Source organism: Salvia miltiorrhiza, chromosome 3 (assembly GCF_028751815.1).
Source record: "Salvia miltiorrhiza cultivar Shanhuang (shh) chromosome 3, IMPLAD_Smil_shh, whole genome shotgun sequence".
Taxonomy (NCBI): domain Eukaryota; kingdom Viridiplantae; phylum Streptophyta; class Magnoliopsida; order Lamiales; family Lamiaceae; genus Salvia; species Salvia miltiorrhiza.
This window is the reverse complement of record NC_080389.1, coordinates 56,965,502-56,987,803: the sequence shown is the minus strand read 5'-3', so window position 1 is coordinate 56,987,803 and position 22,302 is coordinate 56,965,502. Positions and strand designations below refer to the sequence as shown.

At 33.2% G+C, this 22,302-nt stretch overlaps 3 protein-coding genes, 1 long non-coding RNA gene and 1 pseudogene across 6 annotated transcripts; 4 read left to right on the top strand and 1 right to left on the bottom strand.

The window, feature by feature from the left end:
* The first annotated feature begins 51 nt into the window (after nt 1-51).
* On the top strand, nt 52-4,143 carry LOC131014643 (LEAF RUST 10 DISEASE-RESISTANCE LOCUS RECEPTOR-LIKE PROTEIN KINASE-like 2.4). 2 transcript variants are annotated; one of them, XM_057942679.1, is made up of 5 exons: nt 52-1,324; nt 1,437-1,466; nt 1,569-1,679; nt 1,788-1,833; nt 2,826-4,143. In XM_057942679.1, the coding sequence occupies exons 1-5, from the start codon at nt 622-624 to the stop codon at nt 3,970-3,972; spliced, it is 2,037 nt and encodes a 678-aa protein (XP_057798662.1). In that variant the 5' UTR covers nt 52-621; the 3' UTR covers nt 3,973-4,143. The 2 variants fall into 2 exon arrangements, with proteins under 2 accessions (XP_057798662.1, XP_057798663.1); XM_057942680.1 differs by lacking the exon at nt 1,788-1,833 and having other exon boundaries at nt 2,825-4,143.
* A 5,656-nt stretch (nt 4,144-9,799) lies between these two features.
* Nucleotides 9,800-11,990, top strand: LOC131019044 (rust resistance kinase Lr10-like; annotated as a pseudogene).
* Nucleotides 11,991-17,097: 5,107 nt separating this feature from the next.
* LOC131014639 (rust resistance kinase Lr10-like) lies at nt 17,098-22,181 on the top strand. Of its 2 annotated transcripts, none has more exons than XM_057942677.1 (4): nt 17,098-17,854; nt 20,168-20,307; nt 20,393-20,437; nt 20,901-22,181. In XM_057942677.1, exons 2-4 carry the CDS (start codon nt 20,205-20,207, stop codon nt 21,992-21,994), a joined length of 1,242 nt encoding a protein of 413 aa, XP_057798660.1. In that variant the 5' UTR covers nt 17,098-17,854; nt 20,168-20,204; the 3' UTR covers nt 21,995-22,181. The 2 variants fall into 2 exon arrangements, with proteins under 2 accessions (XP_057798660.1, XP_057798658.1); XM_057942675.1 differs by having other exon boundaries at nt 17,152-17,854; nt 20,195-20,307.
* On the top strand, nt 17,122-18,398 carry LOC131014640 (uncharacterized). Its single transcript, XM_057942678.1, has 2 exons — nt 17,122-17,996; nt 18,099-18,398. Exons 1-2 carry the CDS (start codon nt 17,122-17,124, stop codon nt 18,118-18,120), a joined length of 897 nt encoding a protein of 298 aa, XP_057798661.1. The 3' UTR covers nt 18,121-18,398.
* LOC131014641 (uncharacterized) lies at nt 18,489-19,756 on the bottom strand. Its single transcript, XR_009098287.1, has 2 exons — nt 18,934-19,756; nt 18,489-18,721 (listed from the first exon to the last, which is right to left on the bottom strand). It is a non-coding gene; the product is annotated as an uncharacterized LOC131014641 (long non-coding RNA).
* Nucleotides 22,182-22,302: the final 121 nt, after the last annotated feature.

The following is a 22,302-nucleotide window of genomic DNA, read 5'->3' as shown; positions in this document are numbered from 1 at the left end:
TCTGTCAGACCACTTTGATTAACTCTGTCTGACAAAGTAAAACTTCCAAGTGATGATGATGCTCCTTGCAATGTCGATGTTTCTGTTAATGTAAATCCAGTAGAAGTGCCAATTTGTTCTACTGATTATCTCTATTACAAGCAGAATTTCCAACTTACAATTTTTTCTGATGTTTAAGGCCTTCAAGTAGAGGAAAAGTATTTGATCAAATATGTTCCCGTGGCACCAATTTTGTGTTGATTTTAAATTTTGTTTCTTAATATTATCTTATATCATACTCCAACTAGGATTGGTTTCATTGACTAGACAAATTCACATATCACACACACACACCCAATGAACATATATTGATATCCATAAATAAAGTCAATGAAAGAGATTAATTAATATATTGAAGAATTCACGAACCTTAGCTAAACATGCGGGCTCAAGAATTTTTCCTTGGGTGAGAAAACTGTTTCCTATTTGATTTAACAATAGTTGTCACTTTCTGTTGGAATAAATTAATAAAAGTCAATGAAAGAGATGAAAAGAAAACATTGAATTAGCAGTGGAGCTTTTTAAATCTTGTTTAGTCTCTGACTCTGTCTCTGCTGCACTCCATTTGGAGAAGAATTATGAATGGTGTTTACAATCAATGAATCAACAATGATGAAATGTTCATCTCTCTTGATTGTTTTACTACTCAATTCCTTTGGATTTTGCAATGCAAAGTGCAGCCCTTCTGCGTGCGGTATCATCCCCCATATTAGCTCCCCTTTCCGCCTCAAGGGCGACCCCAAAAACTGCGGTAACCACAGATTTGAGTTACGCTGCGAAAACAATGTGACCTCCATCTCTCTCAACTCTCATAAATACTATGTGAAAGCCATCAACTACCATAACTCCACCATCAGGCTGGTTGATGCTTCCCTAAACAATGATGACATCTGCTCTTTCCCCACCTATTCCGCATATGACCATAACTTCACCTATGATAATCGTCATCGTTTTCCTTACACAATTCCGAGAAATGTTTCTAGCGATATATATGATGTTATACCCTACCCTATTAATTTTGTTAGCTGCCCACACCCCCTGAAGAATTATTCCCTCGTTACAGATTGTGCATCAAATCCCAGATATAGTTATATCAAGGTCGGCCACTTGAATGCCTCAGAATTACCACCTTTGTGCGGAGTAGAGGTGATAGTGATGACATCCTGGCAGGAATTTAAGGATTTGAACAACGTTTCGCTTTTAGAAATCCACCAATCTCTCTTGTATGGATTTGAACTCACAGTGTGCCCCTGGTGTGGAATATCCTCGGCATTCCCAGTGTGGGGTACGCATGAAAGATGCACTCTCACTCTCTCATATCTTTCCTATATTTTGCTAATGCTTTGTATTCTGGAAACTGATCATCATCACTACTACTCTTGTATGTATATCTGCAGAGCTTCTCCCAATTCTTGTGGTCATTCTAGGTATACTCTTCATTTATTTATGCTTCTCGAGATATTCCATCGTATTTTTTGTTTTGTGGTCAAATCTTGATCTAGTAAAAAAAAAAAAAACATAAATTGCAGGTGTGTTGTGTGCAGCGGTAAGCCCTCCTGTATTCACCATCTTTGGATTCGCAGCTGTATCACTACTCTTATATCATATTTTATCTCTATTGGTCGGCGTGATATATCCCCGTAAGAATCCTTACAATATTCCATTGTTTTTCAGTCTTTTTCAATGTCTCTATTTGAATTTACTCATATATATGTATATATTGATGTACTCGATCGGTATGCTTGCAGAGCCCGACATATTTTCCCCGCTGCTCGTTGAAGTAGTCACCATTGATGCGCTCTTAATTTACGTTCTACTCTTTCTCAAAAAAAAAAAATTACGTTCTACTCACTACTAATTATTTTGGGTTCTACTCTTAACATATTGAAAAGCATGCAAGGGGTCGATTTTAAAAGATCTATACTAATAGAAAAAGAGCCTGAGGTAGTCTAAGACACAACTTGTAGATTGCCTATTTTACCTCTGTTATATATATATTATTATATTTATAAAATATAAATATATTTTGATATACATTTATTTATCACCCAAATCTATAAAGAATACTTTATATCTATAGTTATTGATAAGGCTTATAAATAAATATATCTATCCAATAAATTATCTAATAAAAGTAATGAATTAATAGATTTTTTTAACTAATAAATTACCAATTAAAATAACATTAATTACACATACAACGTATTTCTTTCTGCTAGTCTTCTAAAATATAATTAAATTTCACTTTCGCTTTTATATTTGAGTTAGAATGAGTGAATGAGCATAAAAGTAAAATGCCAAAAATAGCAAGCCTGTAACTTTAAGTTCTCTTAAGTAGTACTTATTGTGTCCCATGAGAATATGCATGATTGTTAGTGACATGAGTTTTAAAAAATATTATGTGAGTGTTATTAATGAAAGAAGGAGCACACTTTTATTAGTGAAATAATTATTCAAAAAAGAAAAGTGCACACTCTTTTGGGATGTCGCAAAATGACAAAAAATGCACTCTCTTATGACACGAAGAGAGTACAAAATACCAAGTGGATTATATATAGAAGTGTAGAAATAAACCAATTTGAATTATTAATCTTTGTATAATATGCAATTGTTATGAAAATAGGCATGGTTAGAGTACATAAAAAGTATTATCATATTAGAAGCATTATTATATATAAATATTATTAATTAAATACATTTTTTTGTCGTGCATCGCACCTTTCTTCTCGCAAAAATTATGGAAGCAAACATATATATGAAGCTTTTTATTTTCCATCTCATGCAGACTTCATCATCTTGGCACCAAGGGTCATCATTTTTCCAATCGTGTTGTGGCTTTTGATCTACAAATTCCGAAGAAGACATTTGTCCATGTATAACACGCTAGAATCATTCCTCCAAAGTGACAACAAACTCACAACAATCAGGTACTCATACTCAAACATAACGAAAATGACCAGAGATTTTCAAGAAAAACTAGGTGAAGGTGGCTATGGGTCTGTTTACAAAGGAAAGCTCCGAAGTGGGCATGATGTTGCAGTCAAACTTCTCCGAAAATTTGGAGCAAATGACCAAGACTTTATGAATGAAATAGCAACCATTGGAAGGATCCACCATGTGAATGTAGTGAACCTAGTTGGATATTGTGCACAAGGCTCCAAGCGTGCCCTTGTCTATGATTTCATGCCCAACGGTTCCCTCGAAAAGTACCTCTTCAATCCTGAAAAGATGAACTCCTTAAATTGGGACACAAAGTTTAATATTGCAGTTGGAATAGCTCGAGGAATTGAGTATTTGCATCGAGGGTGCGACATCCAGATTCTGCATTTTGACATCAAGCCTCATAACATACTCCTCAATGATAAGTTCATCCCTAAAATATCTGATTTTGGACTAGCAAAATTTTGTTCCACGGATAAGAAGACAGTGACAATGACTGCTGCTAGAGGAACCATAGGGTATGTTGCTCCTGAATTCATCAGCAGGAGTATTGGGGCAGTCTCTTACAAGGCTGATGTATATAGTTTCGGGATGCTATTGATGGAAATGGTGGGCTTAAACAGAGACTTGAGAGGAAAAAAGGGCGGTTCCAGCCAGCATTTTCCATACTGGATCTATGACTCCTTTGAGAAAGGCAAGGATATTGATTTTGAAAAAGACGAGAAAGATGATACGAGGAAGGTTGCTCGAAAGATGACAATAGTTGCACTATGGTGCATACAGATGAGCCCAGATGATCGTCCATCAATGAGTAAAGTACTGCAAATGTTGGAAGGTGATGTTGAACGTCTGCATGCTCCTAATCATCCATGTGAATCATCGCAAATTGTAATGAATTTTGATCAATCCGAAATTACATGTTCCTCTGATTCTGTATCCTTGCTGCGGCATTATGATGCGTCGCTCTGTATCGAGGTTGCTATTCAAGAGTGATGGACTGCAACAGTGCTCAAGTGCACTTTGTTTAAAGATTCAATCTATGTAGAAGTAGGAATGGCTACCATTTTCTAAATAGTGTAATCTAATTCGCAAGTTAGTTATTGTACCTTGTTTATGTGGTATATGACAATCGACAAGTGAATTAATGTTCTTGGGTGTACCATATGGTTTATGTGTATGTACCTCTGGCTCTGAATTTGTTAATAGATTCTTATATTAATGGCATGGATATTCAAGCCTATCCAAAATCTGATTGGGCCTTATTTGACAGCATTTTTATATCGGCAAAATAAATGGTGGATGAAAGAGATTAAAATGTTGAATTATTGATGGAGATCAGCTAAACATTCGGCGCAAGATTACTAATGGACCTCCAATTTTCTTCCTTGGCGAGCAGACTGTTTCCAAAGATTTTTTTTTGGTTAGAGATAATTGATTTAGTGATGGAAAATAATATTCAATTACTAAACTAAAAAAAACTATATTCAATTACTAATGGACTTTGAAACATGTATTTGTACACATAGTATACATAGATATAAAATAAAATAGTATGAAATAAGGCATGAATAGTGTGTAAATGAAATCAAATTAACAATAATTCATTGACTTTCATTGCGAAGATTTATAATTATTCCAAAATATTACTCCTTGTGTCCCATTAATCTTGGCCTATTTCTGTTGGGCAACAGTATTAAGGAGAGTTAAATTAGTAGAGTAAAGATTAGGAATGGCAACGGGCTGGATCTGCTCATCAATACCAGATCCAGATCCAGATCCGTTTCATTTTACCAAATTCAGATCCGGATCCAGATCCGCGGATCTGAAAATTTAGGATCCAGATCCAGATCTGTCAGATCCGCAGGTCCGCGGCTAGATCCATGGATCTACTATTTTTAAATTAAATTCTAAAAAAAGTCACAAAATCAACAACATTTAATTTTCTTCATAAAAATATTGCACAAAACAAAGTATTTTAATTTATAATTCTAATTTGTGTATTATTTTTAATTTTTAATATATTTAATATTATTAATAAAATAAATATAAAAAATAAATCATATATATATTAAATAAAACGGATCCACGGGTCGGATCTGGGTCGGATCCAGATCTCAAATTTCAAGATCCAGATCCAAATCTGTTTTAAAAATTATGATCCAGATACGCGGGTCCAAAAAATTGAGATTCAGACCCTGAAAAATGATCTAGATCCACGGATCTGGACCGGGTCCAGGATCCATTGCCATCACTAATAAAGGTAGTGCTCACGTGTTTAAGAAAAAGTAAGTTGTAAATTAATGATCATTTATTAAAGTTGTTTGACTTTAATGAAATGTGGTGACCACATGTTTAGTGAATTTTAATTTAAAAATTAATTATGTTCTAAAATAAAAATAGGTCAATATTATTAGGACAATCCAAAATAGAAAATATGTCAAGATTATTGGGACATATGGAATAATTTTTAATATTATAGTATCAAATAATTTTTAAGCTCTCTCTCTTCTGCATGGGTATCAATAATGAAAAGTAAACGTCAAGATAACAAATGACAATAAATCCACATTGTACATGTACCTAAAAATCATCCACTGAACTTTATCTCTCACGTATTATAGTTATAACGTAAGTTTTTTTAGTAATTATTTATATATTTTGTAATTGGTGGGTCCTAATAAACAATACACTTTTTCTTCATTCAACTAATAAACAATATATTTTGTGGATTCTTTTCTCCATTCAACTAATAAACAATACTCCTTCTGTTTTTTTTAAGTGTCCTATTAAGATAAATTTATTGTTCATTTTTAAGTGTCTTATTTCAAAATTTGAGAATAAAAAATGACAAAGTTCCTATTTTACCTTTTTTTAAATGTCCTATTTCAAAATTTGAGAATAAATTTATTACACTTTGAAAATAATAAATATGGGCATAAAAGTAATAGTCAAATTTCCTTGATATATGTACTTTTTTCCATGTGACACTTAAAAAAAATGGAAGGAGTATGTTTTTTCTTAAAACTCATATTTTTTCCCAGATCATGAGTTAGTGGACGGAGGGAGTCCTCAATGAGTAAAATTGAAGTTGCAAACCTAGGGTAACAACTAACAAGAGGAGAGGTACCAAAATATTGCTACCTGAATTTGCTTCCAAGTGGTCGGCCCCACCAGCAGGTAGCTGGTGCGCGTGTGCAATAGCATGCGGCCAAGCACCGCACAGCTCGGGCGTGTGCTTACACGCGGCCTCTGTGTGCTACACATACTTCGTTTGGGGTTGCAGTTGGTATGCAATTGAATTTCCTTTTTGTTTTTTTAAATCTTTTCGTTGTTGCCCTTGAGTGTTTGAGTTTTACTCTTTTTTTTTTTTTTTTGTGTCGTGTGTATGAGATTTAATTTTAATTTTACTTTTTTTCTCTCTCTTTTGTGTCGTGTGTGCGTAGTATGGGTGGTTGTAGGGATGTCAATCGGGCCAGCCCATCGAGTTTTCGGGCTAGCCCTATCGGGTTCCGAGTTAGTCGGGTGCAGGCTAATCGGGTTGAAGATTTTTTCGGGTTGTAAATCTTCAACCCTAACCCTAAACTTTCGGGTTTCGGGCTAGCCCATCGGGCTAATCAGGTTAAAGGCGTAAAAATAAAATTATCATTTGTATTTTATTATTCCTAATGATCTAATGTATAATGTATAAAGTATACATAGATATTAAAGATATAAATTATATAGCAAAGCATGAAATGCAAAAATATATGATATTCAAGATTAGATAAACAAAATTATATTAAAATGAGATAGTAAAATTTAACATGTATCAATGCACTAGAATCAATCTGGATTATTACTGAATAATTAGTGGATTTGTCATGCACGTCTCATTGACAGAAAAAAAATGGTATCACTTTAAAATGAGATACTAATAATTAATTTCTAACTAATGAGATACTAATAATCAATTTCTACAAAAAATCCGTAATTAATTTCACTTTTTTAATGAGAATGCACACACACACACACACATATATTCTAACTAATTAATTTCATTTTTTTTAATGAGGCTACATATATATATTTAAGCAAATATCATAGATCTAAATATAGCAGAAGTTGTAACTGGATGCATCAGTCACAATTCCGTCAGCCCACCGAGTTTTCGAGCTAGCCCTATCGGGTTCCGGGTTAGTCGGGTGCGGGCTAATCGGGCTGGAGATTTTTTCGGGTTGCGATTTTTCAACCCTAACCCTCTAATTTTATCGGGTTATTCGGATCGGCCCACGGGTTTCGGGCTGCATTGACATCCCTAGGTGGTTGTATCATTTTTTTTTAATTGTTTTCTACCGTTAGTTTGTTGAACTTTTTCTTCCCTTATTTTTTTTAAAAAAATTATCTTCATATCGTTTGTGAAATATGATCATAATAAAACAACGTCAAATTTTATTATCTGCATTTGAATTTTTGTAGCACATTTATATTAATTAGTATTCAATTATATTAATTTTATTGAAGTAAAATACTTCTTTTATCTCATTAAAAGTGACATGCATTCTATTTTGGATCGTCCCACTATAAATGGCTTATTTCCATAAAGAAAATTTTAACCGTTAAAAAATGTGGACCCTACCACTTTTAACAAATTTACAGTTTCTCCTTAATTCTCGTGCCGAAAAGTTTTGAATCACTTATAGTTCGAGTATAATACAAAATTTAAAATATATAATTAATATATATGTGTGTGTGTGTGTGTGTGTCTTATAGTAAAAGTAGTAATAATGATAGTGAGGTCCATGAATAATTAAATATGAGATAGTATTATAGTGGAAAAAATAATGAATAGTTGAAAAATAAGGTAATTGTTGAGGTGACACACATGCAACCCCATTATAAGGTAGCATCATAGTGGATGCTCTTAGAGCATCTCCAATGCAACAAAAATCGCCTCAGATCGACACGCTTTTTGTGTCGCACCGCGCGCTGGAGACCCGCGGTGCGACGCCGGTGTGTTCTCTCGTCTCGAGTCGTTGAAGGTGAAGTGTGGGGCGCGTTCTCCACACGCGGCAAAACAAAAATCCGATTTTTTTTTAAATTTTCGACCGTTTCTCAGTTTTATCCTCGTTTTTTTTTTTATTCTTTTGACCGTTTGAAAAAAATGGCTACTAGCCAAATTTTTTTTTCCTTTCTACCTCTGTAAATACCAACATTTGTCTTCAAAAATTTTCATCTTCTCTCATTCTTCTCATTGTTCTCTCATTATATATTTTTCCTCTATTTTCTATGTTCCTCAATTTTTTTGCAATAGATCGCGAGATCGACGATTACCTAGAGCAATGCGACGGAGGTTCGGGTGTGCCTACTACTCAACCAATGATAGGGTTTACTCCATTTTCTCAAGCTTCAAACATCTTTACTTCGGGAAATAATCCAACTCCGACAATGTTATCAACCGTTGAAAAAGAATAGCCGGAGGCGAAGCCTAAAGCCGAAGGGGCGCGCACAACCATTTGATCTAAGAGGTGCTCAAGCATCGAGGAATCATGTAGTTTATGATTTTTAAATTATGTTATTTTTTAAAGTAATTTAAATTATGTAATTTTAGTTTTAATGTAATGTTTAATTTATTTTCAATGAAAATTAAATATTTTAGCAAAAAAGTGTTGAAATTGAAATTTTGGTGGAAATAAGCATTTTAGTATCAATGTAAGAACTATGCATTGGAGGGGGAGATGCTTAAGGTGGGAGCCACCATTTAAGACGCTCTTAGACCACCCTCTACAGTGGGTAATTTGAAGGTAATAAATAACTATACCACCATAGTGGGGTGTAAGATTAATTGATAGCAATATTGCTATATGAATTTGCATCTAAGTGGTGGTCCCTACTAGCAAATGGCTGACGTGCGCGTGCAACAAACACAACACCGCACAACTCGGGCGCATGCAATACATGCATTCTCTGTGCGTGTGTTGTAAATATTTTTGCGTGGGTTCTGCCAAATTTGCTATGCAAATGATTTTTTTAAAAAATCTTTCGGTAGTTCGGATGAGATCATCTGTCCCATAATTTAGTGTGTACCATCTTGTCTCATTCTTAATTTTTCTATTTTATAATTGTTTGTTATAAAAATAAAAAATATCATTATAAAATTAACTCTAATTAATATTTATCACTAAAAATTGAAAAAAAAAATTAAGGTTAATTATAGTTTATAGCCAGAATTTTCAACAAATATAGCCTCAACTTTAATTTATTTATTGTATAGTTTGATCTTTAAGAAATTATTTAATTATAGCCACAATTGCACCAAAATCATGTTATTAACCTATTCTTTATTGTAACTACAGCTAAAATCTATTATTAGCCTCCCTCTAGTGCTCTTTGTATTCGCCGCTGTATCCCTACTCTTATATTGTAGTGCCTTTCCACCAAGTAAGAATACTTAGAATTCCTTCTTTTTAGTTTCGTTATATTTTTACTCAGACTAGTAGAAAGAATGTACGTTGTACATGTAATTAATGTTATTTTAATTGATAATCAATTATTAAAAAAAAATTATTAATTCATTACTTTTATTAGATAATTTATTGGATGGATATATTTATTTATAAGCCTTATCAACACCTATAGATATAAAATATACTTTATATGCAAGGGACTTTTAAGTTAGAATGAACGAATCATGAAAGAAAATGCATTGCAAAAAACAGAAGCATGTTTTTTTTATACACATATGTGCGTCCCATATGTACGCATCCTAGCTACTAGAGACAAGAGTAAAAAGATGACTGTAAAGGCAAAGTAAACATTTGAGGAACTCTATTTTCGTTCTGTACAACAACTACAAGATTCATCATTTTTCCTTTGGCTTTGTGGTTTTTGATCTACAAATTCCAGAGGAGGCATTTATCCATATTTGACGCAATAGAATGCTTCCTACAAAGCGACAACAAACTCACCCCAGTTAGATACTCTTATTCTCACATCAAAAAGATGACCAAAGGTTTTCAAGAAAAACTAGGCCAAGGTGGCTATGGTTCTGTTTTACAAAGGAAAACTCCGAAGTGGTAATCATGTAGCTGTAAAACTGCTTGGAAAATCAGGAACAAATGGGCAAGACTTTATGAATGAAATTGCAACTATTGGAAGGATCCATCATGTGAATGTTAGTGAAACTAGTTGGATATTGTGCTGAAAGATCCAAACGCGCCCTTGTATTTGATTTCATGCCCAATGGTTCCTTGGAGAAGTACTTATTCAATCAAGAAAAAATTGATTTCTTGAATTGGGACAGAAAGTTTGATATTGTTGTGGGAGTGGCTCGTGGGATTGAATATTTGCACCGAGGGTGTGACATTCAAATTTTGCATTTTGACATCAAGCCTCACAATGTACTTCTTGATGATAACTTCATCCCAAAAATATCAGATTTTGGGCTTGCAAAATATTTCTCCACAGAAAATATTAGTGTGACCAGGGGCGGAGCCAGGAATTTTTTTGGGGGGGGGCTGAACTGTTACGGGGGTTCGGGGGCGGTAGCCCCCGGAAAATTTTTTTTGGGGCCATTCAATACATTTTAGACATTTTTTACTAAAATACAAATATAATAATAATAATAACAACATTTTCATAGATAATATAGTTCAAAACATTTACTAAAATTTTTTTTGGGGGCATTCAATACATTTTAGACATTTTTTACTAAAATACAAATATAATAATAATAATAACAACATTTTCATAGATAATATAGTTCAAAACATTTACTAAAATTTTTTTTGGGGGCATTCAATACATTTTTTACTAAAATACAAATATAATAATAGTAATAATAATAACAACATTTTCATAGATAATATAGTTCAAAACATTTACTAAAATTTTTTTTGGGGGCATTCAATACATTTTAGACATTTTTTACTAAAATACAAATATAATAATAATAATAATAATAACATTTTCATAGATAATATAGTTCAAAACATTTACTAAAAATTTTTTTGGGGTATTCAATACATTTTAGACATTTTTTACTAAAATACAAATATAATAATAATAATAATAATAATAATAATAACAACATTTTCATAGATAATATAGTTCAAAACATTTACTAAAATTTTTTTGGGGGGCATTCAATACATTTTAGACATTTTTTACTAAAATACAAATATAATAATAATAATAATAACAACATTTTCATAGATAATATAGTTCAAAACATTTACTAAATTTTTTTTGGGGGTATTCAATACATTCTAGACATTTTTTACTAAAATACAAATATAATAATAATAATAACAACATTTTCATAGATAATATAGTTCAACATTTACTAAAAAAAAATTTGGGGGCATTCAATACATTTTAGACATTTTTTACTAAAATACAACTATAATAATAATAATAATAACAACAACATTTTTAGACATATTATTAAAAATTTTTTTTTTTTTTTTTTCAAAATTTGGGGGGGGGGGCTCTAGCCCCCCCTAGCCCCCCCTGGCTCCGCCCCTGAGTGTGACCTTGACTGCGGCTAGAGGAACCATAGGCTATGTTGCTCCGGAGTTAATCAATAGAAGTATCGGAGCAGTGACATACAAAGCTGATGTCTATAGCTTTGGGATGTTGGTGATGGAAATGGTGGGCTTAAAGAGAGACTCGATCGGAAACAATGGTGATTCTTCTAGCAAGTATTTTCCATATTGGATATACGACCACTTTAATCAAGGCAAGGACATTGAAATGGGAAATGTTGATGAAAATGACATCACGAGGAAAGTTGTTCAAAAGATGACAATAGTTGCATTATGGTGATGAGGCCAGATGATCGTCCCTCAATGACTAGAGTGTTGGAAATGTTGGAAGGAGATGTTGAGCGTTTGCAGATTCCTGAGTACCCATCTCAGTCTACTCAGATTGTAGTAAATGTGGATCACACAGGAACTACATATTCGACTGATTCAGTATCATTGCTACATCATAATGATGCTTCGCCCAGTGTCGAGATCACTATGCAAGAGTGATCAAGTTTGCAGAAGCAGTCATGGACATATATATCAAAGCTGGAATGCATTGCAATTCACTTGCTGCAAATGGCATATGAGATATGTATAAAAACATTTGTTGTAGTTAGTTGGGAAGACAGAAGACAAGTAAGTAAGCTGATTCGTAACAATGTTACGAATGTGTCTCCATAGTTTTCTTTATTCTCATATTTTCTTACGAAGCATAACAGCATGTGGTGCACTTCCTCATCATTCATCTTCATTTACCCTGCGCTGAAGAGGCGACCAATGATTTTTTTTTTTTCCATAAATCCATTTCCCCTTTAATTTCTATCAATCTAGATATATAAGCGTTTTCTGTTAGACCACTTTGATTAACTCTGTCTACAAAGTAAAGCTTTCAAGTATGATGATGCTACTTGCAATGTCGACGTTGTTGTTCATGTAAATCCAGTAGAAGTGCCAATTTGTTCTACTGATTATCTCTATTACAAGCAGAATTTCCAACTTACAAGTTTTTCTAATGTTTAAGTCCTTCAAGCAGTGGAAAAGTATTGATCAAATGTCTTCTTGTGGCAGCAATTTTTCTCCAAATTTTGCATTGATTTTAAATTTTGCTTCGTGATACTCCTTCCGTCTCACAAAAACATGAACGTTTTTCCATTTTGGAGCGTCTCACAAAAACATGAACATTACTATTTTTGGAAATTATCCCCTTATTTTTCATCCCTCCTTTTTACACGTATTTACAAAAAAATCATTATGACCCACCACTATCTTTTCTTAATAATTCATTACTCCCACAACACTTTTAAAAGTAGTACCCCTTTTCTACTCACTTTAACTCTCAACTAATTAATATTTCTTAAGACTCGTGTCATTTCTCTTTGTTCATGTTTTTTGTGAGACGGATGGAGTATTATCTTATACTCCTATCTCCAAATAGGATTGGTTTCATTGACTAGACTAATTCACATATTACACAGACACACCAAATGAACATATATTGATATCCATAAATAAAGTCAATGAAAGAGATTAATATTTTGAAGAATTCACGGACCTTACCTAAACATGCGGCATAAAGAATTTTTTGTTGGATGAGAAGACTGTTTCCTATTTTATTTAACAATAGCTGTGTCACTTTCTGTTGAAATAAGTAAATAAAAGTCAATGAAAGAGATGAAAAAAATATTCAATTAGCAGTGGAGCTTTTTAAATGTTGTTTAGTCTCTGACTCTGTCTGTGCTGCCCTCCATTTGTAGAAGAACAATGAATAGTGTGGTGTTGTTTAAAATCATTAATCAATCAACAATGATGAAATGTTCATCTCTCTTTATTCTTTATTGGACTTAATATTCCACACAAGTCTTGTCTGGTGTCTGGTTTGAAGACTTAATTAATCATGTCCACCCACTTACATGTACATTTATGCATCACTAGCAGAGTTTACTTGCGTAGCACGTATTACCTCTTTATTAAAAATAATAATTTATTTAAAGATAAAAATATTATAATACTATTAATTATTGATTATTAACTTTAATAAATGTTTGCAAGAAGGTAGAAAGAAATAAATAAAAAATAAAATAAAATCATATACGTGTGTAGAATTTTGACCATCTTGACCATCAAAATTGTATTGTAGTTATAATGATAATATATTATAATATAATTAATATAATTAAATAAGATTAGACGAAGAAAATGCACATATTATATTTTTCTAATTACAAGACAAAAAAAATTGTTTTGCTATCATCTTATATAGTCCCACTAATCCAATTAAATATTTCTAAATCATAAAACTAATTGTTATTATGGCTAGCTATAATTACTATAGTTACATGGTATACAAAAAGAGAGTTCACTATATGATACTCATACTTGAAATTTGAAGATCAGTAATAAGGAATGTCCCATTTTTCTTTTGTGTCAATACTTTTAAATAATCATTTTGCTTAACACTTTAGACAAAATTGTCCATAGAGTAAATGTGAACAAATTAAGTTGTAGCCATACTATCCAAATTTTGTACAGTTTCACACCATTAACACTTGATTAAACGTGATGAAAGGTTTTTGATTTGTTTTTACAAATATAACTTTGTAAAAACTAATTTTATAAAATCTATCAAATTTTCAAAATTTGTTTTGTAAAAGTTCAAAAAATGTATATTTATAAAAGAGCATTTTGGGTAGTAGTGGTTAGCATTATTATATTTTTATTTTTGTTATTAGAATCAATATTTGCTTAAGTAAAATGGTTATTTTAATATTTGCAGATAATTTAAGATGCATTTACTTTTCATGATTTAAAATATACATAATTGAGAATTTTTATCCTTATTAATGAAATTTCTCCGATCCCTTTTCAATTGAATAAGACTCAAGCAGGTTATCTTAAACTATAGAAATTATCAAGGGTATTGAGATATCTTAAAATTTGAATTCATCTTAATAAATAATGAGTTAGCATATACTCCCTCCGTCCCGCCCAAGATGCTATATATTCCTTTTCGAGCCATCCCAACGAAGATGATACATTTCTATATTTGGCAAAAATAAAGAATTTTAAACACTTAATTCACACTAATTAAGTATTCTCTTATTATCTTCTCTCTCATATTTTATCATTTTATTACATTCTCTTTCTTATTTTATCATTTTATTACATTCTCTCTCCTACTTTATCACTTTATTATTACACACTTAAAACACTAATCTACAACTCCTTAAATCACGTGCCGAAAAGCAAATGTATCGTTTTGGCCGGGACGGAGGGAGTATATGCTATCTTTCCCTATTAAGTTAACCCTCAATAGTAAACGCCCCCTTACACTATCAAAATTATATGTCTTCTTCCCAAAGTCTCATTCCTAACTAATGCCATGCATATTTTTATAATTTGATGGATCTAAAAGGTAGCAAGGGCCCCCTAAGAGTTATTTATAGAAGCTCTTAATTATTTTGAAAGAATTAGGTACGTAGGCTATAAATGAATACATAACTCCACAAAAAAGATTGTCAAACTAATGAATTAATTTAATTTGAAAATTGAAAGTTGAAAGTTGAACAAAAAAATTAGTCTGATTACTTGATGAATCGATGTACAAATATTGCTTAAAGTAATTTTTGAATATATCATAATAGTCGTGCATTATTTTATGTCAAACTAATGCATTATTTTTCATATCTTCTTCCAATGGTAATTATTAATTAGCATCTACGTCAAAATTAGAGAAATATCGCATAAAGTTGTGTGTTATACTCCCTCCGTCCACGAAAGAACTTTCTATCTTTCCTTTTTGGGACGTCCACAAAAGAACTTCCTACCTATTTTTGGATTATACCCCACCACTTATAATCCTCTTACTTTTCACTTTTCACAACTCCCAATATTAATTATAACACATTTTCATCACTCCCAATACACTCAACTACCTTTTATCCACTCTCAATACACTCAACAATATTTTTTCTTAAAACTTGTGCCACTTCCACCTAAGAAGTTCTTTCATGGACAGAGGAGTATTATTTATCCATAATAATTTTTTAAGTGCACATTCTGAAGATATGTTATCCTATATATTAATAATCATATCCTTAAGTATTTACATTTTTTTAAATCTTTATTTTGAGGGTTTAAATTATTTTTTCTTTTAATATATAGTAATGTAATCATATTCAAAACTTTTAATATATACTAATGTATTAAATTAAAATAATATCTATAGCAATAATAATAGAATTTTTGTAGGAATAAAAATAGAACTTAAATTAACACCCTAGAAGTCAGTATAAAAACTTCAAATCCAAATTGTGAATTAATTAGATGAATAGAATTAAATGAAATATCCTTTATATTTATGTGTAACTTTTCTATATGATTTGGTCTTACATGAGACTGGTTCTCACCAGGAGCGAATAAATAAAAAGTATTTGCAACTCTACAAATAACATTTGTTAGCTCAGTGGTACGCTCCTTCATCTATCATCTCTCGTTGGTTCAATTCTTAGTTGCAACAATATTTTTTTACTTTTTTTTAATATATATTATGATATTTATTGAAATATTACATTTCTTCATATCAATGGTTATCTTATCTTACGATAATAATTACTTGACCAAATAAATGAAAAGTACAAGTTCTCGTGGGTAAAATGACAATCATCGCGGAAAAAAAAAATTATTTTTTCATCACAACAATAATTACTTTGAATTATCCGTATTTTTCAACCGGCCTGAGACCCGCGACTTGCGTCCAAACCCCGCTGACCCACCCTTCCCCGGCCCTCTCATCCATTCACTCGATCAGTCTCACCCATGTTTTTGCCTTTTTATCCAATCAAATTATTTATGTAATTTAACTTTACTAATTTTATTTTCGTAGAAGGATATATAACAATACTATTATTTGATATTATTTATCTAACTAAAAAATATTTCCTCAATATGTTTATGTATTTTTCGAATCTTTTTGTGTATATAGATTTAGATTTTAGTAGGACTTAATAACATAATTCGTTGAGTTTTTCTTTATAAATTTATTGAATTTATATAGTAAATTTGTTTAAAAAAATTAATAAGTCTTGGATTTAAATAATAGATTTATAGAATTAGGGACATATTAGGCAAATCAAATTTTATAAAACAAGGCTCTTTTATAATATATATATATATATATATATATATATATATAATAGGTATAGATATATATCATCCAAAAAGAGCAGACTAATTATGCTGCAAAATCCGTTGTCGTCTAAACCATGATCACTCAAAATCTCATCTACCTCACCACTTCATCGCTCTTGATTCTCTCACTACTCCATAATTTATTTCAAAAAGAGTAGACTATGTAATGCTGCAAAGTCAGCGGTCGTCTAATTTTGTTAATCATCAATTGATTAATAATTCCATCACATAATGGTGGTGTTCTTCAAAGCTCTGATGCAAGCCTCAATTTATAGGCAAATATGAGGTGGTGTTTGCATAGAATGGCAGCAAAGTTTGAAATTAGAACTATTTGCCATAAATGCTTGGAAATTGGCATGAGCTATAATAGTAGCCTATGCTAGCTCATTTGACTAACACTTTTTAAATCTTTGTTTAATCTCGGACTCTGCACTCCATTTGGAGAAGAACTATGAATAGTGTGGTGTTGTTTACAATCAATGAATCAACAATGATGAAATGTTCATCTCTCTTTATTCTTTTACTACTCTATTCCTTTGGATCTTGCAATGCAAAGTGCAGCCCTTCTGCCTGCGGTATCATTCCCAATATCAGCTCCCCTTTCCGCCTCAAAGGCGACTCCAAAAACTGCGGTGACAGCAGATTTGAATTACGCTGCGAAAACAATGTGACCTCCATCTCTCTCAACTCTCATAAATACTATGTCAAAGCCATCAACTACCATAACTCCACCATCAGGCTGGTTGATGCTTCCCTAAACAATGATGACATCTGCTCTTTCCCCACCTATTCCGCATATCACTATAACTTCACCTACGCATATGACTATAACTTCCTCTCTTATAATCCACATCCTCTTCCTTACCACATTCCAGGAAATGCTTATATATATGATGTTATACCCTACCCTATTAATTTTGTAAGCTGCCCTCATCCCTTGAAGAATTCTTCCCTCCTTACAGATTGTGCATCAAATCCCAGATACAGTTATATCAAGGTCGGCCACTTGAACGCCTCGGAATTACCACATTTGTGCGGAGTAGAGGTGATAGTGATGACATCATGGCAGGAATTTAAGGATTTGAACAACGTTTCGCTTTCAGAAATCCACCAATCGCTCATGTATGGATTTGAGCTCACTGTGTGCCCCAGGTGTGGAACATCCTCGGCATTACCAATGTGGGGTACGCATGAAAGATGCACTCTTACTCTCTCATATCATTCATATATTTTGCTAATGCTTTGTATTCTGGAAACTGATCATCATCACTACTACTCTTGTATGTATATCGGCAGAGTTTGTCCCAATTCTTGCGGTTATCCTAGGTATGCTCTTCAATTATTTATGCTTTACGAGATATTCCATTATTTGTTTATCAATTTGGCGCTATAAATCTTGATTTAGTAATTAAAAAACATAAATTGCAGGTGTGTTGTGTGCAGCGGTTAGCCCTCCTGTATTCACCATCTTTGGATTCGCGGCTGTATCACTACTCTTATATCATATTTTACCTCTATTGGTCGACATGATATATCCCCGTAAGAATCCTTGCATTCCTTTTTGTTTTTTCAGTCTTTTATTTAGGGGTTAGAATAAAAGGATGGAACAGGCTTTGTTTCTAGAGCCCTAGTTTCTTTTGTTATTTAAGTACTAGAGTTGAGTCATTTAGAGGCATCAAAAGACAAGTAAGCAAACAGGCTAATCTAACCAAACTGTTCAATAAGTACAGAGAGCGCTCCAACTCTTTGTATGTCTTTAGGTTCATATATGAGACTAATCATCTTATGAGGAGCAAGAAACATTTATGAAGCCAAATCTTGAATAAATGGATATCAATGAACTCATTTCATTCTTGACAACGTAATTAAAACATGCATTGCTCTTTCCCAGCTCTGCATTGCTAGAATACCTCAGACAATATTAATATGGTTAAGGTACCTTGATCATACTTGAATATGTAAGAGAACATCTACACTTACAAAATCAACACCTGTTCACACTGATATCCACAATCTCATTATCATTAGGTTCCACTTGTAGTATCATCTTCCTGAACATACCTCAAAAAGCATTAGATTCCAGGAAACTATGCTTCTCTCTGGTATTCTCATAAACAGTCAAAAGCATTTTTCAGTTAGTCGGATCCAATATTTAATCGAGCATCAACTCTAACCAGGCATTCAGTTTCTAAAGGAAAAATACCAAAAACATAATAAGCTACTGAAAATTGAAAATTAAGAAATAATTTATATGGATATATACCTAGAATTGCAGAGCAACAAGATGTATCTTGTTTGGAATTTTGATTCCCTTGTTCACCTACTTCAATAAAAACCTAGGCTTCTTCGATTGGGGCGAGAAGAGTTTAGCTAAGGGCTGTTGATTAATATTCTACTTAGAGAGCTTACCTGTTTGTGAGAGACTCCCTTGAGCTTGTGAGAACCGGAAATGGGTGACGCTGCCCTGCTCCAACGTCCAGCCACAGATGGCCAGAGGAAGAGGGGCGGTGTTTAACCGAAGGCTGCCGTCCATGGAAACGGCGGTGACTCCCCTGGAAGTGAGGCGGTGGAGCGACTGCGATGTCGGAGCCGGGTGTATGGCAAATGGCGACGCAGCTTCAGGAGTCGGCGTTGGCAAACGCGGGCTGCTCCGCTCCGTCCAGCAGTGGGAGAAGTCGACGGTAGGTAGAGGCTAGGAGATGGCAATCGCCGAATCCAGGCGAAGAGAGAGGCAGCGAGGTTCTTTCTTTTGGGAGAGACTAGGGCTCGCCGGAATCCCCAGTGCGGCGGCAGAATATTGTGATGATTAAAAAGCTAGGGCTTGAATTAGCTGTTGGAGAAAAGTGAATCAGAGAGGGGACACATGAGAAGGGTGACGCCTCGTCCGAGCGCGGCCTCGCCGGAGGCCGCAAGAAGACGGAACGAGAAGTGTTTGAAATGAATGGTAGGAAAATTGAAAGTGTTTGAGTGAAATTGGATTAAGGGAGGAAGAAAGTCCAACAAAATAGGCACGTCCTTCAAAAGGATTTTAATTAATTAGTGAAATTGAAATATTATATGTCCCTATATGTAATTAGTATTTAACAATTGCCCCAAAAAATAATTTAGAGACACTTAATAAAAAATGTCTCTAAATAATTGTCTCAATATGTGTTTTTTGTTGTAGTGCTTGTATTCAGGGCCGGCCCTTGCATAGGGCCAAAGGGGCAAGGGCCTAGGGCCCCTTAAATTTAGGGGGCCCCAAAATAAATACAAGTCCACTAATATTAATCCTATTAAAAATTTTAGATTATTTTTTAAATATTTTTATTGCATATAGAATATTGTTGATTATAATGTGGTTATTGTCTCCCTAAAAAAAGACTATACTGGTTAAAAATCTACTTTATTTCTATAATTATTTGATCATTAATTTATGATTTATTGCACTTTATAATGTTAGTTATATATGCAGCTATCTCAAATTTGCTATAAAATTATGAAGCTTTATTTTCTAGAGGGCATTTTTTTTCCCTTTCGCCTAGGGCCCCCAGAATGTCAGGGCCGGCCCTGCTTGTATTCACCATCTTTGGATTCATCGCTCTAACACTACTCGTATATCATATTTTCTCTCTATTATCCAGCATTATTTATCTCCGTACGAATCCTTACATTCCTTTGGTTTTTCAGCATTTCGTTGTCTCTGTTTTAATTTAGTCATACATTGATGGGTGTGGTTGCAGAACCCGGCCAATTTCCCCCGCTGCTCGTTGTACCAGTCACCATCGGTGCGCTTTTTAATTTACGTTCTACTCACTAGTTACTATTTTGGGTTCTGATTTATAAAATTATTTATTCAATTTGTCAAAATATATTGAAAAGCATGCATGTCGATTTTAAAAGATCTTCAAAAACATAATTACATTTCACTTTCGCTTTTATATTTGAGTTAGAATGAGTGAATGATTATGAAAGTAAAATGCCAAAAATAACAATCCTGTAACTTTATTTTTAAAGTTCTCTCAAGTAATATACATAAACCAATTTGAATTATTAATCTTTGTATAATGTGCAATTGATATGAAAATAAACATGATTAGAGTACATAAAAAGTAGTATTATCATATTAGAAGCATCATTGTATATAAATATGAGTATTTAATTAAATACATTTTTCGTCGTGCATTATTTTCGCAAAAATTATGGAAACGAACATTTTATCGAAGACTTTTTATTTGCCATCCCATGCAGACTTCATCATCTTGGCACCAAGGGTCATCGTGTTTCCTATTGTGTTGTGGCTTTTGATCTACAAATTCCGAAGAAGACATTTGTCCATGTATAACACAATAGAGTCATTCCTCCAAAGTGACAACAAACTCACAACAATCAGGTACTCATACTCAGATATAAAGAAAATGACCAGATATTTTCAAGAAAAACTAGGTGAAGGTGGCTATGGTTCGGTTTACAAAGGAAAGCTCCGAAGTGGGCATGATGTTGCAGTCAAACTTCTCCGAAAATCTGGAGCAAATGACCAAGACTTTATGAATGAAATAGCAACTTTGGGAAGGATCCACCATGTGAATGTGGCGAAACTAGTTGGATATTGTGCACAAGGCTCCAAGCGGGCCCTCGTCTTTGATTTCATGCCGAATGGTTCTCTTGAAAAGTACCTCTTCAATCGAGATAAAATGGATTCCTTAAATTGGGACACAAAGTTTGATATTGCAGTTGGAATAGCTCGAGGAATTGAGTATTTGCATCGAGGGTGCGACATCCAGATTCTGCATTTTGACATCAAGCCTCATAACATACTCCTTGATGATAAGTTCATCCCTAAAATATCTGATTTTGGACTAGCAAAATTTTGCTCCACGGATAAGAAGACTGTGACAATGACTGCTGCTAGAGGAACCATAGGGTATGTTGCTCCTGAACTCATTACCAGAAGTATTGGGGCAATCTCTTACAAGGCCGATGTGTATAGTTTCGGGATGCTATTGATGGAAATGGTGGGCTTAAACAGAGACTTGAGAGGAAACAAGGGCGGTTCTAGCCAACATTTTCCATACTGGATATATGACTACTTTGAGCAGGGAAAGGATATAGATTTTGATAAAGATGAGAATGATGGTACGAGGAAGGTTGCTCGAAAGATGACAATAATTGCACTATGGTGCATACAGATGAGCCCAGATGATCGTCCTTCAATGAGTAAAGTACTGCAAATGCTGGAAGGTGATGTTGAACGTCTGCATGTTCCTAATTATCCATATGAATCAACGCAAATTGTAGTGAATGTTGATCAATCCGAATTCACATGTTCCTCTGATCAGGAGTGATGGACTGTGCAAACAGTGCTTAAGTGTGCACTTTGTTTAGAGATTTAGTTTACCATTTTCCGTATAGTTTAGTGTAATTCCCATCGATTTTGCAAGTTAGTTATATGACTAGTGAATTAATGTTCCTGTGTGTCGACCATATGGTTTATGTGTATGTACCTCTGAATTTATTAATAGATTCTTATATATATATATTAATATATATTCAAGAAACAATATTTATATATATGTTGCTTGATAAAGCATCATTTGAAGCATATCTAAATATAGTTAAATATGCCAGGCTATTAAAAAAAAGACCTATAAAA

What these genes read in the sequence shown, in the direction of transcription:
- LOC131014643 (XM_057942679.1), top strand. Translation starts at nt 622, where the DNA reads ATGGTGTTTACAATCAATGAATCAACAATGATGAAATGTTCATCTCTC. An exon ending in CTCGGCATTCCCAGTGTGGG is followed by an intron (nt 1,325 to 1,436) that starts GTACGCATGAAA and finishes GTATATCTGCAG; the next exon opens with AGCTTCTCCCAATTCTTGTG. An exon ending in AATTCTTGTGGTCATTCTAG is followed by an intron (nt 1,467 to 1,568) that starts GTATACTCTTCA and finishes CATAAATTGCAG; the next exon opens with GTGTGTTGTGTGCAGCGGTA.
- LOC131014640 (XM_057942678.1), top strand. Translation starts at nt 17,122, where the DNA reads ATGAATAGTGTGGTGTTGTTTACAATCAATGAATCAACAATGATGAAA. An exon ending in AATTCTTGCGGTTATCCTAG is followed by an intron (nt 17,997 to 18,098) that starts GTATGCTCTTCA and finishes CATAAATTGCAG; the next exon opens with GTGTGTTGTGTGCAGCGGTT.
- LOC131014639 (XM_057942677.1), top strand. Translation starts at nt 20,205, where the DNA reads ATGTCAGGGCCGGCCCTGCTTGTATTCACCATCTTTGGATTCATCGCT. An exon ending in ATCCAGCATTATTTATCTCC is followed by an intron (nt 20,308 to 20,392) that starts GTACGAATCCTT and finishes GTGTGGTTGCAG; the next exon opens with AACCCGGCCAATTTCCCCCG. An exon ending in CGTTGTACCAGTCACCATCG is followed by an intron (nt 20,438 to 20,900) that starts GTGCGCTTTTTA and finishes CATCCCATGCAG; the next exon opens with ACTTCATCATCTTGGCACCA.